General features: G+C 37.3%; 1 protein-coding gene across 1 annotated transcript in view; it reads right to left on the bottom strand.

The window, feature by feature from the left end:
• dennd1b (DENN/MADD domain containing 1B) overlaps positions 1 to 20,842 on the bottom strand; it is a 270,151-nt gene that overhangs the window by 11,127 nt on the left and 238,182 nt on the right. The window contains exons 16-19 of the mRNA XM_063013088.1: positions 18,771 to 18,814; positions 15,458 to 15,505; positions 15,053 to 15,109; positions 9,788 to 9,874 (exon numbers count right to left, since the gene is read on the bottom strand). Of these exons, the coding sequence (XP_062869158.1) occupies positions 9,788 to 9,874; positions 15,053 to 15,109; positions 15,458 to 15,505; positions 18,771 to 18,814 (236 nt within the window). The remainder of the gene's footprint in view (positions 1 to 9,787; positions 9,875 to 15,052; positions 15,110 to 15,457; positions 15,506 to 18,770; positions 18,815 to 20,842) is intronic.

Genomic DNA, 20,842 nt, shown 5'->3' with positions numbered 1-20,842 from the left:
GTTAAGCAACGTGAACCAGAGCCGTAGATAGAGAGAGTTGCGACACTCCTTGATCTCGCCGCCACGCGGTCACGTGGTTCATGTAACCCTCCGATAGTTCCAAACAAACCCGGCGCTGTCATGTTCTCATATGGGACAGGCAGCAGTAAATGAAATATTAAACGGCAAATAATAAACATTTGTACAATTTCTGGGTATTTTCAACTGCGTTTACATTTACTGCATCTGCTTTAATGTCAATTTGGTATATAAAGTGGAAGCTTGATGTTTATAATGACTTGTTAATAGGTCGTTCTTGTTAACACACAGTACATTATATTAGCATACATTACATAATGCGATATCATTAAGTAGTAGAGACAATATACAGTACAGAGATTAAAGTTTTTTTATGTTTTGTTTTTTACATAAACTAATCTCCCTTCACTTTCCTGAGGATTCATAATAATAATCATTTTGGCTAAACACTCATGTCACTAAACCATGTGGCTGGATTCATAAGGTTTACCTGCACTGAAGGAACAGATTGATAAACACACTACCGTACCTTTAAGGTACATGAAAAAGCATTCATTCATCTCTTATTTCATGAGTGATTAATAATTGATTCCTACATGTAATACATTAATGAATTCATTATGAATATGCACTAGTTCATTTTGTCTAATGTAAGTGGTGGACAAGGTACACAAACCATGCAGTTGAGTTAAAGTAGAGATATCCAAGGTAACATATTACTCCAGTAAAAGTAGTAGTAAAAGTAAAAATACTCTTTACCTCCACTAAAGTACTAAACTAAATTTACCTTCAAATGTACTGAAGTATGAAAGTAAAAGTATAATGATTTATTGTGGTTCTAATATTTTATTATCATTTCTGTAACAAGACTCTTGATTAATCAACTCATTTTAGGTGAAAAGACTCGTGTGTCATTAATTAAGCTAAACTGAATAAGCTAAATTCAGTTATACCTATTAATTAAGATAAACATGTAACATTTAGTGCTGAGCAAATGCTAAACAATAACAGTATTAAGTATATTAATGACATTAAATTCATAATTGTTTTAAAACAAAGCAACATACAGCTAAAAATGCTGGATAAGTAGTGGAAATGAATGGGGCTCTATGGGTTGTTTGGAACTATACAGAGCTCCACAACCCGGAAGCTGCGCAGAAAAAATGTCCCGCCCCCTTTCCAACGGTTCCCTATGAGAGTGTCGCCACTCTGTTCTCTCTACCGCTCTGACGTGAACGTTAGAGCTAGTATGTGAGTGACATTCAGCTCAGCCAATTAGAATGCAGCACCAGGTTTATACACGTGTGTTCGGACGTTCTGCAGTTAGTTTTGTTTATGAGACTCGCATTATGTCCCCAACATTAAAGTTTGGGTTCTGGAGCTCGGCGGTGTAAAGTGCTGTAACGCTCACTGAGGTCCTGACTAAACAGTTAAAGTGACTCTACCCTGTCATGTGCTTTTACTCCCACATCTCCACCACCGCACAGCAACAGACCCATGCATCCCCACCGGACAGCGGCTAGGTGAGCCGACCCTCTACAGTAGCAAGTGGCAGTAAAGTGCCGCGATAGCGAAAGTAAAAACACGACAATATTTTCGTTAAGTAAAATATAAAAATAACTAAAAGACAATGAAATATCAGAATACATGTAATTACAATACACAGTGAGTACACAGCAAGGGATTTTGGGAATCTGTGTAACCTGCTTAACGTTACTAGACATATATATACATATATATATATATATATATATATATATATATATATATATACAGTGTATCACAAAAGTGAGTACACCCCTCACATTTCTGCAAATATTTCATTATATCTTTTCATGGGACAACACTATAGACATGAAACTTGGATATAACTTAGAGTAGTCAGTGTACAGCTTGTATAGCAGTGTAGATTTACTGTCTTCTGAAAATAACTCAACACACAGCCATTAATGTCTAAATAGCTGGAAACATAAGTGAGTACACCCCACAGTGAACATGTCCAAATTGTGCCCAAATGTGTCGTTGTCCCTCCCTGGTGTCATGTGTCAAGGTCCCAGGTGTAAATGGGGAGCAGGGCTGTTAAATTTGGTGTTTTGGGTACAATTCTCTCATACTGGCCACTGGATATTCAACATGGCACCTCATCGCAAAGAACTCTCTGAGGATGTGAGAAATAGAATTGTTGCTCTCCACAAAGATGGCCTGGGCTATAAGAAGATTGCTAACACCCTGAAACTGAGCTACAGCATGGTGGCCAAGGTCATACAGCGGTTTTCCAGGACAGGTTCCACTCGGAACAGGCTTCGCCAGGGTCAACCAAAGAAGTTGAGTCCACGTGTTCGGCGTCATATCCAGAGGTTGGCTTTAAAAAATAGACACATGAGTGCTGCCAGCATTGCTGCAGAGGTTGAAGACGTGGGAGGTCAGCCTGTCAGTGCTCAGACCATACGCCGCACACTACATCAACTCGGTCTGCATGGTCGTCATCCCAGAAGGAAGCTGACGCACAAGAAAGCCAGCAAACAGTTTGCTGAAGACAAGCAGTCCAAGAACATGGATTACTGGAATGCCCTGTGGTCTGACGAGACCAAGATAAACTTGTTTGGCTCAGATGGTGTCCAGCATGTGTGGCGGCGCCCTGGTGAGAAGTACCAAGACAACTGTATCTTGCCTACAGTCAAGCATGGTGGTGGTAGCATCATGGTCTTGGGCTGCATGAGTGTTGCTGGCACTGGGGAGCTGCAGTTCATTGAGGGAAACATGAATTCCAACATGTACTGTGACATTCTGAAACAGAGCATGATCCCCTCCCTTCGAAAACTGGGCCTCATGGCAGTTTTCCAACACGATAACGACCCCAAACACAACCTCCAAGATGACAACTGCCTTGCTGAGGAAGCTGAAGGTAAAGGTGATGGACTAAACCCAATTGAGCACCTGTGGCGCATCCTCAAGTGGAGTTCAAGGTGTCTAACATCCACCAGCTCCGTGATGTCATCATGGAGGAGTGGAAGAGGATTCCAGTAGCAACCTGTGCAGCTCTGGTGAATTCCATGCCCAGGAGGGTTAAGGCAGTGCTGGATAATAATGGTGGTCACACAAAATATTGACACTTTGGGCACAATTTGGACATGTTCACTGTGGGGTGTACTCACTTATGTTGCCAGCTATTTAGACATTAATGGCTGTGTGTTGAGTTATTTTCAGAAGACAGTAAATCTACACTGCTATACAAGCTGTACACTGACTACTCTAAGTTATATCCAAGTTTCATGTCTATAGTGTTGTCCCATGAAAAGATATAATGAAATATTTGCAGAAATGTAAGGGGTGTACTCACTTTTGTGATACACTGTATATACATACATATATATACTGCACTGGGGCCCATGAGCTCCTAGTTAAGCCACTGAACTCTGTTGTCTTGCGTTTTGTACTGATTTTATGAAAACTATACGTGGGGGCCCACAACCAGCTGTAGCCCCTGGGCCCACAGGCAGGTTAAATCGCCTCTGCAGTTACCAATCAGAAATTAGATGCTGCAATCAGGATTTGGTGCTTCATATTCCATATCCAAAAAGAAGAACCATTTAAGTAATAAAAGACAATACTGAACGTTAAAAAACATTAAAAATGAACCAAAGGGGGTCTGGCTTTAAAAAGTTTGATTACTGCTTTAGAGAATTAGGAGAGTGAGTGTATCATTTGGGATTTTATTTATTTATTTATTTATTAGGATAGTAACGTCATGTTTTACATACTTTGGTTACATTCATGACAGAAACGGTAGTTACTCTTTACACAGGATTCATCAGTTCACAAGTTTAATGTCAAACACAGTCATGGACAATTTTGTATCTCCAATTCACCTCACTTGCATGTTTTTGGACTGTGGGAGGAAACCGGAGCTCCCAGAGGAAACCCATGCAGACACGGGGAGAATGTGCAGGACCTTCTTGCTGTGAGGCGACAGTGCAACCCACCATGCCACCCGATCTGGGATTTTAAACTGTAACAACACTTCTATGGTTTGGTCATTGCATAAAGCAGTATGTAAGTAACGATAATGAAGACAGCAGCACCAAACAGATGAGTCTATGAATTATACACTACAGTACCTGAGCAGTGCTTACTTTAATATGCAGAAATAGCTCAACTGGTCCTGGCTGAAGGGGATCTAGCTGCCTGTCTCATCCAGAGTGTGTGTGTTGCCTTCCCATAGGCTGTGCAACACACACACATAAACACATGCACACACACAGTCATAGTTTCATTCAGGAGCTGCAGATCCGCACAGTTGTGCAGGAATCGGCCACACTATGCTTCAGGCTATGCCACTGATATCCAGAATGCCTTTTACAGACATCCAGGCTCTGCCCGGATTTCCCAGTTTCATCTCATTCATAACTCATCCTAATATTATTCCTTTCTGCTGACCACATCACTAAAATAAAAATGCAAGATACCAGACTGACAATGCATGCAATCACTTAATTCTATTTAAAATCTAACTAACCATGAAAAGAGGCATTAAATTAAAAGTCAACCCTAAATTGAATATGCAGATATTATATGTTGTTAATGTATTTTGGCTTTTATGTGTTATTTTGCTATTTTATGCCTGTGTGACCCCTGAGAACTGCAGTTTCATGCCACAGGATGACACTGCTGGTGCACCTAAAACAGAATTTAATCAGGGAAAAAATTCTACATCTCAAAATGATTCATAATGCTCAGGTTTTGCTTTTAGAGCCAAAAAAAGGGCAAGGGCTTCTTCACTCACTCATCATTTTAAGCAATCTGAAATGTCATAGTAATGAGAAATCCACCAAAGTAGAAGTGGAAATAAAATATACTGGTTAGACAGCGAGAAAGAGAAAAAAAGAGAGAGAGAGCTACCAGTGTTGTTGAATGTCATTGTAGTTAAAGGCAGTTAATTTCTTAATTTTTATGAAAGATGGTTATTTATTTATAAGGATTTTAACGTCATGTTTTACACTGGTGACATTCATGACTGGTTAGATTAATCAGTTATAATATTTAATGTCAAACACAGTCATGGCCAATTTTGTATCTCCAGTTCACCTCACTTGCACGTCTTTGGACTGTGGGAGGAAATCGGAGCTCCCTTCTGAAGGAAACCAATGCAGACACAGTGACAACATGCAAATTCCACAGAGAAAGGACCGCTCCACCTGGGAATCGAAATCAGGACCTGCTTGCTGTGATGTGACAGTGCTAACCACCGAGCCACGAAAGGTGGTTAAACCAAAATCAGACATTTACATGCCAAAATTAATTTGAGCCTGGTGGTGTGTTAGGAGGGACTGAGGGGTTAACAAGCTTGCTGAATTTATCAAAGAGTGGTACTACAGAATCAGGGGTTTATCATGTAAAAGTGGCCACAGAATGAACAAAGTATGAGAAAGTTCTGCAAAAGTTATCCAACATGATGATGCCACTTGTGTCAAATAACTGCTTTTAACCTAATAAAAACTTTCTAGAAATTGATATTAGTCTTTCACATTTGTGGAGAAACTACATTAACTCAGGACACACTACTAGGTTTTTGACATAAATGTCAAGTCTTACCACAGTAGTAGTTTAATTTGGGACTAGAACTAAAAAGGTCACAAACAGCTTGAACATGATATTATGATTCTATGGCTCTATGATTTTTTCTCAATTACACCTAATGGACATATGAACTTAGAGTATTCTTAATTATCTTCTAATCAAGCGTGTTACATTTACATTTTCGGCATTTAGCAGACGCCTTTATCCAAAGCGACTTACAGTACTGTGACAGTATACTGTCTAAGCAATTGAGGGTTAAGGGTCGTGCTCAAGGGCCCAACAGTAACAACCTCACAGTAGTGGGGCTTGAACCAGCAACCTTTTGATTACTAGTCCAGTACCTTAACCACTAGGCTACAACTGCCCTGTTATGAATGCTTTTCTCAATAACAGCATGTCATTAAGATCCTACTGCAAAAAGACTCCAACATCACGTTCTACCAACATCAAGTTCTAACTACTTTCTTGAAACATTGGTATACTTTCCTTTCTATAAAATGTTGTGTCCGAGTTCACTTGGCCACTAACTCATACATTCTATTTTCTAGCTAATCTCTAATCTAGATTTCTGTAGATGGGATCTGGGATCTTTTGTGACATTCTAAATGAGTTGTTGCTAAGCATTTGTAAAAACCAGCCACCAACAGGTAAACTCTGTTTCCTCTGTTTGAGCATACTGACTCTCGCTGTAGTTTGGTGGAGTCTTGAAGCCTAAAACATTTTTAACTTTCTCATCTTTCAACTTTTCTTATCTTTTCAAAAATTTTCTTAGATAGATAGATAGATAGACAGAAATTCATGCATCCACAGCAGCTCAGTAGAGAACAGAAAAGGGTAAACAATAACCATAATGTAATTACAGCTGACTATGGCATTTAATTATTTAATATCAAAATAATTATTAATCATTCATTGTTAATGCTGATTATGGCATTTGTGTTCCTGTGGAATCTTTAGTTTGACTGCTTGACAGAGAATTCAAGGTGAGTTGATGTGTTGTTCCTAAATAATTGTTTTACAATGTTTGTTTTGTTTTTACCAAATGTAATATCTTAGGTTTTTTAATTATCTACAATAATTCATTGTGGGGAGAAACAATCACAACAGAAGCAATTAAAAAATATGGATGCGCTTTTTACATAATTGGACTTGAAATTCTGAGAAAAGACACAAAGAAAAGCAGACACAAGATGTGTAAAGTATTTCACTGATGTTAACCTTGTGCAAATGTGCAGTAAGACAGTTTGCAAGTTAAGAATTTAAATGATACATCCAGAACTAGATTCTTTATAAAGTACTACTGGACTGTGGCTGAAAATAACTGTAATGTACAATGTAAACACAATCTATCTATCTATCTATCTATCTATCTATCTATCTATCTATCTATCTATCTATCTATCTATCTATCACAGGTGAATAAACACTCAAACTGAAAAATTCAGTTGCATGTAGACGTGTAGTTAGTGATGAGGACTGAGGACGTCTGCTGTACAGGGAGTTAGTGATGGCAACATATATTAGCTTGGTCTACCTTTAAACCTAATGAAGAATGAACAGTAGTGCTGATTGATTTAGCCATCGATATTGTGCAGTGGTTCTTTGTGTGAGTCATGTCCAAGCCAGAGCACAATAAACAAAACCACACGGGTAGTGCAGGACATGGCATCGTCTGTGTGGGCGTGAAGTCCCCTGGGTCCCGTTACTAAGGAGCTGAGCAGAGAAGGATGAGGGTGTGAGGGGTCAGGCCTCCCTCTGAAAAGCTCTAATTGGAGGACCTCTGGCTTTACACCTTTTTGTCCTGCTTATTCAATACACCCCCCTACACACACGCGCTCCTTAACAAGCCCATATGACAATTCTAGCTGTTCATAATATTTCTCCTGAGACCATTAAAGCCTAATTTACAAAAGATTTGAGATAGGATTGTAAAATGCTAATACTAAACAGAATTTTTTAAAATTCTGTAACAGGAAAAAAAACTATATTTTCTTTTACGTTATGAACTTCATTGTTTTGTGTGTGTAAAGTGTTTTTTACATTTGCTCTCATTCCAAATGTAATGCCAGTAACCCATTCCATCTTACATCAACTTTCCATTTAACAACAATACATAATATTTTGTTCAGTGACTACACCAATACATCAATTTTAAAGCATTTTTGCCCCATTGTATAGTTATATATAGTGTTTGGCTGTATAACCTTACACAAGCTTTGTTTTGGTATTGTGCACATCATGCACCACCTCTTTTTTTAATGCAAGTCAAGTCTGGACTGCAGACAGCCAGGTTAACATTAACACTCTTGGATTATGCATCATTGCTGCTGCAACTACATTAACTTGTTTAGACTCTTTTTAAACATATTACTTGTCTTAAATTTCTACTGTGTACCTATAAAAAAATGAGGTAAACATTACCTATCTTTTATATTAGGTTGCTATTTTGTTAATTATTTCATGCAAAAACATGTTGAAACAAATTGACAAACAATTGCTTTCTGGTTTTATTGGCATTTTACATACTGTCTAGACTAGGAAGATTGTGTTAAAAAGGACATTTTTGGTTCCATACAATGATTTTGTTTTACCACTGCTTTAACCTAATTAAGGTTACGGTGGGTCCAATTCACTGGGCTAAATGTAGGAAACACCCTGGACAGGTCACTAGTCCATTGTAGGAGACACACACACACACACACACACACACACACACACACACACAAAACACACACACAAAACACACACAAAACACACACATACACACACACACACACACACACACACACACACACACACACACACACAAAACACACACAAAACACACACAAAACACACACACACACCTAGGGCAATTTTATTATCTCTAATTAACCTGACTGCATGTCTTTGGACTGTGAGAGGAAACTGAACTTCCTAGAGAAAACCCATACAGACACGGAGCAAAAGCCGAAACTGTCAGCTGTAGGATTTAAAATAGTGTTTTGATGCAGAGAAGAAACAAAACCATTAAATAATGGAATGAGGTGTTAATCATGTTTCACTGCTGAGGAACAGGAAATAGAAAATAAAGGTAGACCTACTAAGACATAGGGAGAACTTGCAAAACTTAACACAGACAATAATCAGAGAAAATAATCAAACCCATGTTAATGAGTGTGATGCCTGAAACTCACTAGCATTTATTAAGTATAATCCATCACTGAAATTGGTAACAACTAAAAAAGAAAAAATGTGCAATAACAATTAACAGTTGTTAGCATTTTTTTTTTTTTTTTTTACCATTACTTCACTATAAGAACAGCAGAAACATCTCTGTCACTACACATTTCATAATTGCAGACCTGGTAAACTAAAAGTGTTTAAAATAAGCCAAATTATTTATTTATTAGGATTTTAATGTCATGTTTTACACACTTTGGTTCGAATCTTTAATGTCATACACAGTCATGAACAATTTTGTATCTCCAATTCACCTCACTTGCATGTCTTTAGACTGTGGAAGGAAACTGTAGCTCTGGGAAGGAAACCCACGCAGACACTGGGAGAACATGCAAACTCCACACAGAAAGGACCCGGACCACTCCACCTGAAAATTGAACCCAGGAACTTCTTGCCGTTAGGCAACACCAAATTAATTCACTACCAATGATTTTTTCAAGACAATGTAGCGATCGTCTGTTTAACAAGCTTGCTATAATATCTGGGATTTCAATTTCTAGTCTTGATTAGTCAGCAAATTTAAAGTGATTTACTTAAAAAAACTTAAATAAGACATACGAGTTTTAGAGCTTAAATAACTGTTAAATTACACAAACCCAAATTCTTCTATATTCATTTTTAAGTTCCAGCAGTCCAGTAGTATCATCAGTGGGATTTGCTGTGGCCTATTTAAGTGTGAAATAGAGGAAGGAAGAAAAGTGGAATGAATTGAAGCAACCTCCTTTGCCTCTGGGCTGCCCGAGCTTGGCAACACATCAGTAAGCCAAAACGCCGCTACCCACACACACCCAACAACCACCACCACACACACACTACACACACACCACACACTACACACAGCCACCGCCGTCAATCAACCTCACACTGACCTCAGCTTACTGGTGTGCAAATGGACGATTCGATTCTTTCATGATATTGGCATTCTGTGTGTGTGAGTGTGTGTGTGTGTGTGTGTGTGTGTTACACTCACTATTCTCTTCTGAAGCCTTCTGGGTGAGAGGCTTTTAGTGCTGGTAGGAGAATCAGGACGGTACAGGCCATTCTCCTCCTCAGTGTCCTTCAGAAACACAGGCAGAAAGTCAGTCATTAAGACAAAAACAACTGAGAATCATAGACAATGAAAGATATTTCAAGAGGTTGAATCTATTTATTATGCACTTAGATCTTAAAATAGATTTGACCAATTAATCAGGTTATTTAGAGCTTAAGTTTTTTAACCTGTGGGGTACAACCACAGTCATGGGAGTGCAAGAAGGGTTACTGGATTAAAAAATGACTACATTTCTTTTTTGATCTAGCCCTGTCTGACGTGTGTAGAAGCCGACCACTTCTTTACACCTGCATGAGGCGGGTTCATATGCGTATTTCACACAGAGTGTCACGCACTGATCTCCATTATTTCCTGTCTCACTGTGCAGGCCACTGATCTGATCAGCTAGCAGAGGTTGTAATTGCAAAAGGAATGAAGAATTCACATCTGGCATTCCCACCCGTAGACGTGCCAATCATTGTTTATGTAGGTGCCCGTCCTTCCAGTAGCAGAGCTGAGAATTAAACTCATGAGTCTGAGATGGCAGCTCTGGTGTGCTAGCCTGTTTTACTGCTGTGCCACTCAAGTGCCAGTACTAACAAATATTACATTTGCAATGTGTGTAAAGCTCCCAGTCCCAAACATGTTGCAAGTGGGTAATATGATCCCAAATGTAAAGTATAAATGAAGAGAAACTCTCTGAAATAGGCTCCAAACACAGTTAACTACTTTCTTATTTTCGTATTTTAGAATAACCACTGGTTGTGTGCTAGTTGGAAATACCTTTTGGCACAACTGTATGTGATTTAATAGGGTCACAGCAGGTTATGTGTGCTTGTTGTTTGAGCAGATTTTATAATAATATATTATAACATAATAAATCTTCAGTATTTATTACTTATAATTTATTTGCTTTTAGCCTGTATATAAGTAACAACGGCATTGGTAGATAGAACAAATAGAATAGAATGCCTTTATTTGACACATATACATATAAGTATGTACAGTCCAAAGAAATTCTTTTTCTGTGTATCCCAGCTCACGTGAAAGCTGGGGTAAGAGCGCAGGGTCAGCCATTGTACAGCGCCCCTAAAACCGAGAGGGTTAAGGGCCTTGCTCAAGGGCCCAATAAAGGCTGCATGGCAGAGCTGGAATTCAAACTCTCAACCTTTCTTTTGATTGACAGCCCAAAGCTCTACCCACTAGGCTACCACTGTCACGCTTAATAGATAAACCCACAAAGTTGAATCAGTTCATATGAACACAAATTTGGTGTAGAGATACGCTTTGTCACTAATCCAAGTGACTTCTTCAGTCTGAGCTGGTGGTGAAATTGGTGGTGGACAATTTGCATAACGACCGAAATGACCAAACTGATTCAACTTTGTGGATTTGTGTACCTGGATTATTGAGCATGCATCAAGAGATTAATAGATAAACATACTATTAAGTGTGATAGTATGCAGTATGGAACACAGCTATTTGTCTTTTTTATTTAAATTAAGACAGAAATGAAGAGGACAGCATGTGTAACTATAAACACCCAAAGATGCATGGGGTGCAATTTTATCTCTAGTGGGAACAAGACATTTTTGCTGGTAATCAAAGTATAAAGATGATGTCCTGTGAAAGCCTTCATGACCTTGTTACCTGCTTGCTCTCCCTTTTAGTTATGCTGCAATAATTAGGGCTGCCGGAGTCTAAAACTCTCTGTAAAACTGATATTTTACTCAACTCGCATTTTACATTTTTAACTACATTTTCTGTTGTTTTACCCTGAGGTGGTTCTGATGGAAACCTGTTTACCCGCCCGAGGTTAAGGAATGAAGTCGAGACTGCCGTGCCAACAATGCTGCTCCTGCCGGATGTGACGGGACCCTGGCGTGTTTGCACCAACAATGTCAAGATCTCACTACAGACTTTATTACAGACTGGACTGAATAATAATTCTATTATTAATTATAAATTCATCTATTTATTTATTACTAGTTATAATTTTTAGTTCATTTTAATTCTGTGTTTGTATGATTTGTGTAAATCATATTTATTTAAAGTATCCAAGCTACCCAAGAAGGATGGGCCCTGCTGAGTCTGGATCCTCTCAAGGTTTCTTCCTGTAATTTTAAGAGTTTTTCCTTGCCACTGTCGCCCTCGGCTTGCTCAACAGGGGTTTTTGTATCTGCTGGTCCTGGATTTTGTAAAGTTGCTTTGAGACAATGTCTATTGTAAAAAGCGCTATATAAATAAAGTTGACTTGACTTGACTAGCCATTTAGCTAAGATGCTTGTCATAAAAAATGATGATGTAGTGAAAGATTCTTGGTGCCATATGTACAATATTACTGGCAGCCTGCCTCTGTGTTTTTTGCAGTATGCTGTATTTTAGAATAAAACCAGTTTAGTTGCGACAGGTAAACTGGTTTTATTCTAACAAAAATCTTTTTATTTACATCATAACTGCAACACGTAAAAAATAACTAAAATAATGATACCACATTTAAAAAAAAGTGCTGGCATGAGCATGCCAGTCCAGTAGGTGGCGATATGTCATTGTATTTGATATAAAAACACTACCGCCAACATTGCATTGCAACGCGTACGCTCATCAGTGAACACACAAAGTAAAGATATGTAAATATGTAACCCAAGACGTTTATGCAATATTAGCAACTACTGTACATTAAAAATATGACCCTTAAGAAGTTAAAAGGTGAAGTTCAATGCAAATTTACATCTATCTAAACCAACTTGTGTTTAATGTACAAAGCCCCTTTTCCAGAAAGGTTTATTTTGTAAAATGAAATAAAACCACAAATCTGTGACTCTTGAACCTGTATTTAACTGACAGAAGTGGTCTTTACTGGCCAACTTAACTGTATTTTTGTAAGTCTAAACAAATTTTGAATTTAAAGCCCGCTACTAAATGTTTTCGGGCAAAAGAAGTAGCTGCTGACCACTTTGTGCAAAACTTCAGGAGAAAAAGTCAATTATTTTTTAACCTAAGATGGTCTACATCTACATCCACAGTATATAACAATGCAAGGAAAGATGGTTAATGTCTCACCATTATGTGCCAAACTTTATGGGACAACTGTCAATAAGTACAAAAAGGACATACACCAACTCAAGATTGCAAATAACCATCTATAATACATAATACTGTAAAGAGATTCAAGAAAAATTTCAGTTCACATACTGCGTTACCGTCAAGCCCTTTAGATGACACTGAAGTAACTCTACTGTAAATAGACAGAATTTCTCAGGAGTTCTTCAAACTGTTGTCACTAAACACAGTCCACCGCTGCATTAAGATATGCAACATGAAACTCTCTTAAGCATAGAGAACGACATACATCAATTCTGTGCAGAATTGTACATAAATATCTAGAACCAATCTTATCTTAGATGCACAAAAGACAGTGCATCTAACACAATCACGTACTGAGTCCACGTTTTATCTTATTTTGAGGAAAAACAGACTTCGAGTTCTCTGTGCCAAAGAAAAAAGGACAATCCAGACCGTTACCAGCAAAATGTGCAAAAGCCAACAGCTGTCCTGGTATGGAAGTGCATTAGTGACAATGGCATTGGTGACGTGCATGTGTGTGATATAATTAGATATTATTGGTATGAAGGCATATATTTGGAATTTTAAAGAGACATATGCTGTCTTTTTCCAAAAAGTCCATGGTTATTTTAGCAACACAATGTCATGCCTCATTCTGCACATGCTATAACAATGTCTCTTTATAGACAGAGCGCATGTGCTTGACAGGCCTGCCTGCAAGATCTGTCTTCTATTGAAAATTCTATTGAAAATGTTTATTGACACGTACAAAAAATGTTTATTGACACGTACAAAATGAACAACAGCAGCCATAGACTATTAAGCAGACTATTGAGCAGCAGAAGTCTTGTATAAAGCATTAAAAATGATTAGTATACTCAGTCCTAAAACAAAAAGTGTCATGCGTAGAATTGATGACGTCACGATGGTTTGTGTTGAGTGTGTTGCAGGTTTCAAATTCTAAATTTGTATTTATAATGTAATGTCATTTATAATGTATAATGTAATATAATGTATTTACAATTAAGGTGGTCAGTATGAACATAAGAAATTTCTTCTTGGTACTTTGTCAATGAAAGAAAGATTAAGGAAAATTACCAAATCACGTTTTTTGTTTTTATTGCATTTTGCCAGCGTTTCTGAAAAAAAGGGTTTGCATTTAACCTGTAGCCCATTAAGTAAATTGCATTTCAAGTGCACACTAATTGTGCGTTAAAAACTGCTGTGAATTTGTGAAGGTCAACCATAGAGCCACAAATGTCCCAAGAATTAAACTTCAGAAATTAATAAACAAATTTTAAATAAAGACACAGGTGTCAGGACAGGCAAACAGTGTGGAAAGTACTAAAACTGGCAAACCACTGGTTTTGTCCTGATAAAAACTTTAATAAAAATACATAATTTAAAATGATATATAATATAAAAATATTATATATAAATATAAAAATATATATAATATAAAAGCATAATTACAGGCCAGTGGTAACCAGTCTAGAAGTAGAGCGTGCCTTGAGCTGACTGGTTGCATGTTAGTGAGCCACATACATTTATTTACAGGGATAACATTTTCACTCTAAGCAGATACTAAACTAACTGTTTCTTAAATGCTTTAAATGTTTATGGTTATTATGACTGGAAAACATCTGAGCTCATCATTAACTCCTTTTAATTACCAGACTCACAATAAGGAGAAGAGGTGTGAATAAAAATAAGATTTAACAGTATAATGCAATAAATAACACTTTAGTTCATTTTAGAATTAACACTAAATCTTAATCCTAATAATTAAATACAATACTGATGCTGAATTAGTTGATTAATTATTTAATCCAAATTATATTTAAAATCATCATCTCTACATGCATGGCAGTCATTTCATTCCAATGTTTGCTAAATTCCAACACATGCACACTTAATTCTGGTCATCACTACCACCTTGCAACAGTACCACCTAGGCAGCAAAAACAGTGCTAGTGGTATATCAAATGTAACTGGAATAAAAAAAGAACTACTCACCATGCTAAAAGAGGAGGAAAACATTTTGAGTAAAATGCCCTTTTACTGGCAGAGGAAAACAGTAAGCGTTAAGTTGTTTCTGTTATTCATTGTACCTGTAAAGCAAAAATGTGAATGACTTACCTTCAGTCTCATCCTCTCCTTTACACCCTGCAATCCTTTTTTTGCATGATCTTTGGCCTTTAGAAAAAACAGTAACAACCAGCAGGTTAATTCAACTTTTTTAAACTTTGAACTTTACACAGTGTGATGATGCCCACCACCATGACTGACATTCATATCTACCATTACATTTGTCTGAACAGCATAAAGGTTTAGTAATAATATAAAAAAGTAAGAAAAGTAATAATATAAAAGTAAAATAATATTCTTGACTTAACAGTACAGTACAATAAACAGCCAGACAATTAGAGTACAGAAGTATTTGAATTTAACAGTTAATACTAATAGTTTGTTATTGATGCTTAATTTATATTAAACTTTATTATGCAGAATTACATTATACATTTTAGAAAAAAAAAGACTTACAGATTTGTATGCTGATTTTACAGCTGGACTTGCCTTATGCACTCCTTTCTACAAATAAATTGAAAAAAAAAATGAAAATGTTTCTCAAATATGTTACAAATAATGGGATATTATCATTTATTATTATTATTTCTCTAAAGAATGTATCATTTATCTTTAAAATTGAACTTTCTTTAATATAATTTATACTTATTTTTCAAATATATCTCATACTCATAAGATATAATACAGTTTATTGTTATTTCTTGTTATTTCATGATTAGGGTAACTATGAGTGAATATCCTTCAGGTCTCTTGTGGAGTCTTGGCAGGTCAGAGCTATTTTGACAGCATATTAGGCAAAAGGTCCAGCAGGCACTTGAGCTGGCATGAGCACAACATGTTTAAATCTGATGATCCATGTTATCGTAGCATAATTTCACAACATTCCAAAAAGCATCTTGTAATACTGAATGGTTGACTTTCTCTGTCTTAAAGTGTCTCTATAGAATACTTAATGGGGTTCAGGTGAGGTGACCTGCTGCCGTATAAATTCCTCTTCACAAGATCCAAATCAGAGGGTAAAGCCTGTCGCTTAGGACTACTGTCAATTCTGTGCAAGTAAAACACACCACCTCACCAGCATGCTTTAATATTGTATTGATTGACTCTGTGGAATTAATTTGTCTTCTGTTCTTCTTCTTACATAAACCCTATTGTTAATGCAATACAAACTTAGATAACTTAGTCAATATAACTTTTCCCCATTAATCTACTGCATAGCTTTCTTTTAACTGTCGTTTTGCTGATTGGAGTATCTCTGCAGAAGATGATGTTCTGTCTCTATAGCAAAGCTATGTTATGTATTGGTCTTCTAATGATGTGGTCACTTTTGGCCAGCCTGATCAAGGTTTTTGAACATTTTAAAGTGTCATGCAATGCCTCTTAGAAACCTTCAGATTAGCCATGATTTGACGCCATATTTCCACCATCTAAATGCTACTTGGATGAAATCCTGAAAACCTGAAGCACAGCCATATTTATAATAGATAAACTATGGCTGCAAATGTAATACACTGAGCTTTTGATGAGTAGATTGTCTGAGTGTCGTCTAAGCATTGCTTCAATGAAAAGGGTAAGCCTCAGGGAAGTATGACATTTTCTGTAAAGTAAGTGACAAGATCAATTGCACAAATGTGCTTACTTGCTTTTCAATAACACCAAAAAATTCCGAAAATCATTTTCCTATATTTTTCCTTTAAATTTTCGTGCTAATTATATGATTTTCTAATAAAAACTGTAATTAGATTGATGAGATATGAAAAACAGAAGCATTTTACCAGTGGTCTCAGACGTTTAACCCAAACTTTAATTTTTATAAAGCATAAAAATGCTTAAATCAGTGTCTCTACATGTATAGCAACCATTCCATTCCAATGTTTGTTGAATTCCAACAAAGACAGTTCTGGTCATCACTATCATCTTGCAATGAGGCCAGCTAGCTGTGCTAGTAGTACATCAAAAGTAACTGGTATTTACCCATGCCTAAAGAGTGGAAAGGAAAACCTTTAAATGTTAAATTCTCACTTTACTATCAATAGGTAGAGTCAGGCTGCTTTTAACCTTAAAATTTCAAAGGCAGTAATGCATAAAAACAAAGTCAAGCAGGGCTTGCACTGTGTATTCTGACACCTTTCTATCAGAACCAGCATTAACTTCTTCAGCAATTTGAGCTACAGTAGCTCGTCTGTTGGATTGGACCACACGGGCCACTGCAGACCAGGAACACCCCACAAGAGCTGCAGTTTTGGAGATGCTCTGACCCAGTCGTCTAGCCATCACAATTTGGCCCTTGTCCAACGTGCTCAAATCCTTACACTTGCCCATTTACTTACACTTCTAACACGTCAACTCTGAGGATAAAATGTTCACTTGCTGCCTAATATATCCCTCCCACCAACAGGTGCCGTGATGAAGAGATAATCAGTGATATTCACTTCACCTGTCAGTGGTCATAATGTTATGCCTGGTGTGAGGTTACCATTGAAAAAGCATTGCATCATTCTATTCAGACAATGATCCCAAACGCTAAGAATTGTTTTTTTCCAGCAGGACAAAACTCCCTGCAACATATCCAGGTCAATCAAAGTGGGGATGGAGAAGCACCAGATCAAGACCCTACCATGGCAAGTCCAATATCTAAACCTAAACCCAACTGAAAACCTTTGGAATGTGATCAAGAGGAAGATGGATGGCCACAAGCCATAAACAATGCCAAACTCTGACCTGCTTTATTTTTTGGTGCCAACAGCACTGTTAAAGACTAGTGGAGAGAATGCCAAGAAGTATGAAACTTCAGTATTTCACCAAATACTGAATTCTAAACTCTTAAAGTTAAAAAAACATACAAGGTCTTAAAACCAAATGACAATTTTATACTGTACATGTGTCATTCTCTGCAAATAAATGTTCTAAATTTAAATATCCATAGTTAAAATTTGGGGGCAATCTAGTCAGCAGTTTATTAAATAAAACACAAATATTCATTTTATTTAAACAGACATAACCCTAGTAAAACTAGAGAAAATTAATACATTTGCTCTGTTTTTTTAATTCTTTCCAGCTCTGTATATATAACACAAACAAACAACATTAACACAATTACCAAAATGAAACCCACCACCAAGTGTAAATTAATTTTCTTTTTCTAGCTCTTGCAGGAGGAGGTGGTGCAGAAAGATGCACATGTTGGCATTTTGTGTGATTAATCTGCACTGATCCTGTGGGGTGGGGGTTCGATAGAGATCCGACTCACTCACAAGGTTTCTGGTAAAAACTAACACGCCGAACACTTTAAATGATCGGAAAGCTGTGGAGTTTACATCTCAAGCTTCCACCAACTGGATGGAGGTGAAGGCCCCTTTTATGGATTTGTGTCAGTCAGAAGACGTGAACTTTAAATGAAACCTTTTGAAATGGGCACTCCAGAGGACTAATTCGGCAAGAGAAGCGAAGCATATAAACGGGGAGGGGAAGGGAGGGGGGGCCTTTTCTTTTGTTCAGTCTGTTGAGTAATGGCTGTGTTTTCTGCCAGAATCCATGTGTCATCTCGGCTGACTGGCTGTCATATCATATCAATGTCGTCTCAACATCTCAACCATACTGCCTTTCTTTCCGTTTTTCTGTGGCATGTCTGCCTGACTTCTGCGCACTTCACAAGCATATGTTACATCACTTTAACAGCAGTGTGAAGCATTAAATACAATTCTGCCACCGGGCAAAGGTGAAATAAATATTCATTAAATGTAAGAATGAATTATGTACTGCTGCTTACCTTCACAGTATGCATCACCCTGTGCTGATAAGATCTCGAATTACCTGATGAACAAATGATTAAAGAGAAAAACAAGATACAATTACAGCACTATCATCTACAGTCATCATTATTACTTTCAAACACTATATGAGGGATCTTCAAAAAGTTTCCGCACTTTTATATTTGGTTGGAAACGGTGAGGGTGGGAGGAGTGGTAATTGGTCATGTCTGAGAGACTAGGAGAGTTTATAGTCAGTATTTAGCACCATCTGATTTCCACCTTTTTGGACTGTGCAAAGAAGCTTTAAGGGGAAGAAGATTTTCATGTAATGATGATGTGAAAGCAGTGGTGCACCAGTGGCTACATGCTCAACCAAAAACATTTTTTGCTGATGGCATTAAAAAGTTGGTACGACACTGAGAAAAATTGGTAGGTGACTATGTAGAAAAGTGATGAGGTAAAAAAGTGCAGAAACCTTTTGAAGAACCCTCATATAATAAATAAATATTCACACACCTGACCTTAAGTTTTTTAGATATCCTTTATCAAAACTATGGGCATTGATATAGCATTTCCCTCCTCTTTGAACCAATAATAAACCTCATGTTTTAATGTTAATTGATTTTAACAGTGTATATGTGGGTAATGTGTGCACATAAAGTCAACAAGTGATTCCGGTGATTCACCAGCATTGAACAGAAATTGGGTCTTAAATAACATTTTAATCTTGAATCTTGAATCTTAAAAGTGTTCAGTGTGTCAAGCTTTGGTTCCTCCAACTACACTTGTCAAATGACGTCATTAGAGTATTTGCTTTGAGCACAGGGAAAGGAAAGACGTTTCCTTATAGTGTTGGTAATACAATACAATACAATAATTATTACTTATTATTACATGTAAAGATTTTGACTATCTGGACATAGTTTGGGTGAGGTAATATTCCCTATTTAATCTAACCCTATTTACATGTGCACAAAAAGTCACCAGCTATAGATTTAAATTGACATTTTTGGCATTTAGCAGACGCTCTTATCCAGAGCGACTTACAGAAGTTATTCCATAGTAAACAATTCCCTACTCTAGTTCAAGTAAACAAGAGTCCAAGGATACAAATTTGCCGTTTTAATAAAATAAGACTTTATTGATCCTGAAGGAAATTGCAGATTAGTAAGCCTGTTATTGTTCATCCTAAGTGCTTAGTAAAGAGGTGAATATTTAATCGTCTCAGATGTTTGAACAGACAGGGGAATTTTGTTTCACCACTTGGGTGCCAGTACAGAAAAGAGTCTTGATGCTTGTCTTGACTAGTGGCTCAGAGGTTGCGTGGTACAGAGCAGGGTTTATGAGGTCTCTAGGTAGCTTGTGGCTGGTCCATTTTTGGCTTTGTAGGGAACATACCTATAGGCAACATTGTAGGCAATTTAATATTGTGGGCAAAATGGTAGCTATAGCCATCCTACTCACATATATGAACATTTAAGGTCAAGACACAAAGCTGAATGACAATGTAAAACCTTCTACACTACCAAATTATTAATCTAAACTGCTGTAGGAACATTTCTGACTGAGCAGAGTCTCAGAAAACCTATTTTTAGGCACTGTTGCAGAAATCAGTAAGACTGCTACAGTGGGGTCAAAAAGTATTTAGTCAGCCACTGATTGTGCAGGTTCTCCTACTTAGAAAGATGAGAGAGGTCTGTAATTTTCATCATAGGTACACTTCAACTATGAGAGACAAAATGAAAAAAAAAATCCAGGAAATCACATTGTAGGATTTTTAAAGAATTTATTTGTAAATTATGGTGGAAAATAAGTATTTGGTCAATAACAAAAGTTCAACTCAATATTTTTTAACATAACCTTTGTTGGCAATGACAGAGGTCAAACATTTCCTGTAAGTCTTCACCAGGTTTGCACACACTGTAGCTGGTATTTTGGCCCATTCCTCCATGCAGATCTCCTCTAGAGCAGTGATGTTTTGGGGCTGTCGCTGGGCAACACGGACTCCACAAATTTTCTATGGGGTTGAGGTCTGGAGACTGGCTAGGCCACTCCAGGACCTTGAAATGCTTTTTACGGAGCCACTCCT

The sequence above is a fragment of the Trichomycterus rosablanca genome, chromosome 17 (genome assembly GCF_030014385.1).
Source record: "Trichomycterus rosablanca isolate fTriRos1 chromosome 17, fTriRos1.hap1, whole genome shotgun sequence".
Lineage (NCBI taxonomy): Eukaryota > Metazoa > Chordata > Actinopteri > Siluriformes > Trichomycteridae > Trichomycterus > Trichomycterus rosablanca.
Note: the sequence above shows the minus strand (reverse complement) of the source record. Positions and strands in the feature narration are given on the sequence as shown.